Source organism: Peromyscus leucopus, chromosome 1 (assembly GCF_004664715.2).
Source record: "Peromyscus leucopus breed LL Stock chromosome 1, UCI_PerLeu_2.1, whole genome shotgun sequence".
Classification (NCBI taxonomy): Eukaryota; Metazoa; Chordata; class Mammalia; order Rodentia; family Cricetidae; genus Peromyscus; species Peromyscus leucopus.
The window spans coordinates 77,993,689-77,997,756 of record NC_051063.1 but is presented as its reverse complement, the minus strand read 5'-3'; the positions used below and the strand labels follow the sequence as shown (position 1 = coordinate 77,997,756).

At 50.6% G+C, this 4,068-nt stretch overlaps 1 protein-coding gene across 1 annotated transcript; it reads right to left on the bottom strand.

Annotated features, from left to right (window-relative positions):
* Window positions 1–90: 90 nt before the first annotated feature.
* LOC114686675 (sulfotransferase 1A1) lies at window positions 91–3,830 on the bottom strand. Its single transcript, XM_028861330.2, has 9 exons — window positions 3,672–3,830; window positions 2,789–2,940; window positions 2,402–2,527; window positions 2,230–2,327; window positions 1,434–1,560; window positions 1,251–1,345; window positions 593–773; window positions 357–464; window positions 91–259 (listed from the first exon to the last, which is right to left on the bottom strand). Coding segments are annotated over exons 2-9 (885 nt in total). The 5' UTR covers window positions 2,937–2,940; window positions 3,672–3,830; the 3' UTR covers window positions 91–257.
* Between the last annotated feature and the right edge of the window lie 238 nt (window positions 3,831–4,068).

Genomic DNA, 4,068 nt, shown 5'->3' with positions numbered 1-4,068 from the left:
CCACGTCTCCTGGGCCTCAATGCTTCAGACCTTCTTGCCCTCCTCCATCAGACACGTGGGATTGATGGCCGCAGAAGGGAGAAGGCCCAGTCAGCTCCCAGGGCATTTATTCTTTCAGGTAAAATACAGTTTGTCTTCTGTTCTTGAATGTTTGGTTCCTCTTCAGTGCTCGGATCCATTGCTTTCCTGACACACGTTGATAAAACCATCTTCGTTCAGACACGTCCTCAGTCCTGTTCATTCCCCTAGCTCAGATTTCCTGTAGGAATACAGCAGGATGCGTCATGTTTTAGTCTTGAGGCCATAATGGGTTCTGTCAGTTTGCCTTCATTCCCAATATAGCCACCCCCACTTACAGATGCAACGGAACTTGAGGTTGCAGTCTTTCATCATCTTAGCGTAATGGGCATCAAAGCGTTCATTCTGGGCTACAGTGAAGGTGTTTTTCCAGTCCCCAGTGGTACCTGCAGAGGGAGAGAGAAAGAGAGAGACTGTTGAGTCACAGCCACAGGACCCACGTGACTACAGTAATGTTGGTGCACCAATCTCCCTTCCCCAAATACTCCAAATGACCATCCAGGCCGCTACCTACCTTTCCTCATGAAGGGAGAAACATCATGGTCCATGATTTCAGAGGGGAGGGTAGTGTAGTTAGCCATGGGGTTCTCCTTCATTTTCTTGAATGATGTGTGGTGAACAATGAGATCCACAGTCTCTTCAGGCAGAGAGCGCCCCAAAAACTCTAGGACCTTCTTGATCTCCCGTTTGGGGTTCTGGAGTGTAGAGAGGATCTCTGATTGTTCACTGTGATGAGTTTGGGGTGTGACCCACAGGGAGCTGGCCACTTCTACCAAGGAACTCTCAGAACTAATGCCTTGACTCAGCCTCTTGCCCTGGGGCAAAGTAGGTAGCTTCCTATCCTGCCATCTTGGCATGATCTCTGGGTTCATTCTGGAGAGGACAGGGACAGACTTTGATCACTGGTGCCCAGACTTGGCACCTCTGGAGCAGGGAGAAGCAAGATCAGCAAGCCACCAGGTCAATCCTGGCACATGACTGACACCTACTCCAAGATAAGGGCAGATCGTGCTCTCTGCTGAGCTGTGCTGAGGTCCTGAGTCAGGAGGTAAGATGGGAGGTGCTGTCTGGGGTGGGGCTGGGATAGGGATGGAGCTCTCAGGGCCAGGACAGGACCAGGTTCCTGAGGGTCCTGCCTGTGAGACCCAGGAGGTGGTAGCAGGCAGCCTCACCTCCTTCATGTCTTCATAGAAGAGATAGAGAACAGGGTGGGTGTGTGTCAGCTCCCACCACTCCTTCACGTGCTGGAACCACGACCCATAGGACACTGGGGACAAGACGGCACAGACACAGGCCTGTTAGCTCCAGCTCTGCCCCTGGGTCCAGCCCCCTCCTGACTACAGACTCAGATTCACCTTTCCCATCCATGAAGTTCTCCAGGAAGCTCTCCCAGGTGCCTGGATCAGGGTGCAGCTTGGCCATGCTGTAGAAATTATAATAGGAGACAACCACATCCTTTGGATTTCGAGCAATGTAGATCACCTGCAGGGACAGAGGATTCCCTAGTTCTGGTTCCTTCTGCTGTCCTGTTACCCTTCACAGGACCCAGTGAGGTGCCATACATTCTAGCACTGGGGATTCTCAGCACTTCTTTTGGGGAAGGCAGAAGAGAACACAGGACTAGAAGTTGACTTGTTGAGATTTCATGGTATGGGCACCACTGACCTAAGATTTCACCTTTGATGCCAGAGTCCTGACTATTCCATGAACTATATTTTATCTGACTCCTTTATTGTCAACACATCCACATGTTAGGTCAGAGTTCCACCCGCCCTCCATCTCTGTCCTGTGAGCTTCTGTAGCTCACACTGAAGAATTCATTTTCCTTGTTACCTGAGCCCTGCCAGAGTGACAGCCAGAGATCGTCCATCCAAGATGAAACCGGGCTTGAGTAGTCCCACAATTCCCAGCAGAACACATCAAAGCTCAGATGATCCCAGGAGCCCTTGAATACTCTCCCCTTAGCCCCCCTTCTCTCCCTGTGTCCACCTCTTTCCCTTCCTCCCTCCTTTCCTTACTTTTCCTCTGTCTTCCTGAAACAGGGTGAGATACAGCTCAGACTGGTCTTGAACTTACTGTGATCCTTCTGCCTCTACTTCCCAAATGCTGGAAGGATCCATCATAACTGGTCTTTCTTGTTTTAGTTTTTACCTTGATCTTCTGATTCAGCAGACTCGGAGGAAGCAAGGACAGGGGCAGATGCGTCTTGAGGAGCCGTGGGGCTGGTGTCTCTTCCAAAGATTCAAGACCTACAGTTGAACAGAGAACTTTGTTAAGAGGTCCTACCTCTCTCCACTTGTGTCTAGCACCCTAGTGCTCATACCTGAGGGAACTCCTGGGCATTTGAACTCAAGGAAGGGCACTCTGGCATAGATGGGGGCCCGGCCACACTTTTCTAGCTGGCCGTCCTGGTAGATCATGTCCAGGATCTCACTCATCCAGGTAGTACCTGGAAAGAAGGGAACAAGAGGTGAGGAGGAGCCAGGAGGTGATGGTGCACATTTTTATTCCCAGCACTTGGGAGGCAGAGACAAGCAGATCTCTGATTTTGTGGCCAGCCTGGTTTACAGACCAAGTTCCAGGACAGCCCAGGCTACACACAGAAACCGTATCTCGAAAAACAACAACAATAAGAAGGTGTGGAGGTCCCAGAGTCTGGCCCTGCTTACCAAAGTAAGGTCTATAGGACATTAGGGGAACCACTGCTCACCAGACTTTGGGTATGTGCTGATAAGCAAGTCATCAGGCCACACTGTCAAGTTCTGCAATGGCCCAATAGCCTCTGCAAAGTATTTGATGAGTGGGATGCCCTTCACAGGCACCAGTGGTGGACGGAAGAAATCCTCAATCAATTCCATGTTGCTGCATTGAGAACAGAATATAAGACTCACTTTTCCAACAAGTTCACAATTCTGTGCTGAATTCTTGCTTTAAGATTGGGATCCTGAGGCTCTGGCAGCTCACTGAGGTGGCAGGTAGACCTGGGATCAGAGGCAAGTCTAACTCCAGCAAAGGTCACTACCGTGGCTACATCACTGCTCGCCTGCAGAACTTTGCATGTCCCGGGTGCCCAAGCATAGTCCAGACATTAAAGCACTCTGAGGTAGAATCAATACAGGGTTTGACATTTTGGAGGAAGATTCCAGCATGTACTCAGGAAACTTTGAGCACCGGCCATGTGTCTCTTATACCTCCCTGGTGCAGCTGGAAGGTCGGCCCCTGCGGCATGGGTGTCTCTCCTCACTTTTCCTCCTTGAGCTTTCTGTTACCTTCAGAAATGCCCCACACCATCCAGACCTGATGCCTTTCTTGCTCTGAGACGAGCATAACCAGTTTAGTTACTAAGAGTGTTTTAGGCCAGGGAGAGATTTTCTACTAAGGATTCTAAAACCACCCAGGAAAGAGGGGTGGGGTGGGGGGGATTCAGACAAGTTCTTCTGAAGTGGAGTGTGTGGGGGGAAAGAACAGAGAGGCTAGAGGCCCAGGCAGGGGTCAGATAGACTAATCAAGGTGTAGGAAGTAGCTGGCCCTGGAAGAATATTGGAACCTGTAGCTGGGCAGGGCAACGGTGGCCACCCCACTCTGCCACTCACCTGATTCTGAGATTCTCAGCCTCTCCTCCCCGGTGCACAGTGGTGGGGTCTTTGTGTGGGTGTTGCAATGTGGGGAATGCAGAATTGGACTTTGAGCTGAAGATTTTGTAGGTCCCAAGTGGGAGGGAGTGGCATCAGTCCTAGGACTGACTGTTCTCCAAAAACAAGGGGAGTGAAAGGGGGTGGAGATGGGGCGGAACTCTGTGGTGATGTATTGTGTATCAAATAAAGCTTGCCTGAGGAGCAGAGGCCAGAGCCTGCCACTAGATTAAACACAGGCCAGGCAGTGGTGGCACACACCTTTATTCCTAGCACTGAGAAGTCATACACCTTTAATCCCAGCACTTGAGATCTCATGCCTTTCCTACCAGTATTTGGGATCACAGACACCATTAAT

Excerpts from the sequence above, each read along its gene's own strand:
- LOC114686675 (XM_028861330.2), bottom strand. The coding sequence starts at position 2,936 with ATGGAATTGATTGAGGATTTCTTCCGTCCACCACTGGTGCCTGTGAAG. Across the intron at positions 2,528-2,788 it reads CAGCACATACCCAAAGTCTG|GTACTACCTGGATGAGTGAG; the intron begins GTGAGCAGTGGT and ends CCTTCTTTCCAG. Across the intron at positions 2,328-2,401 it reads ATGCCCAGGAGTTCCCTCAG|GTCTTGAATCTTTGGAAGAG; the intron begins GTATGAGCACTA and ends GTTCAACTGTAG.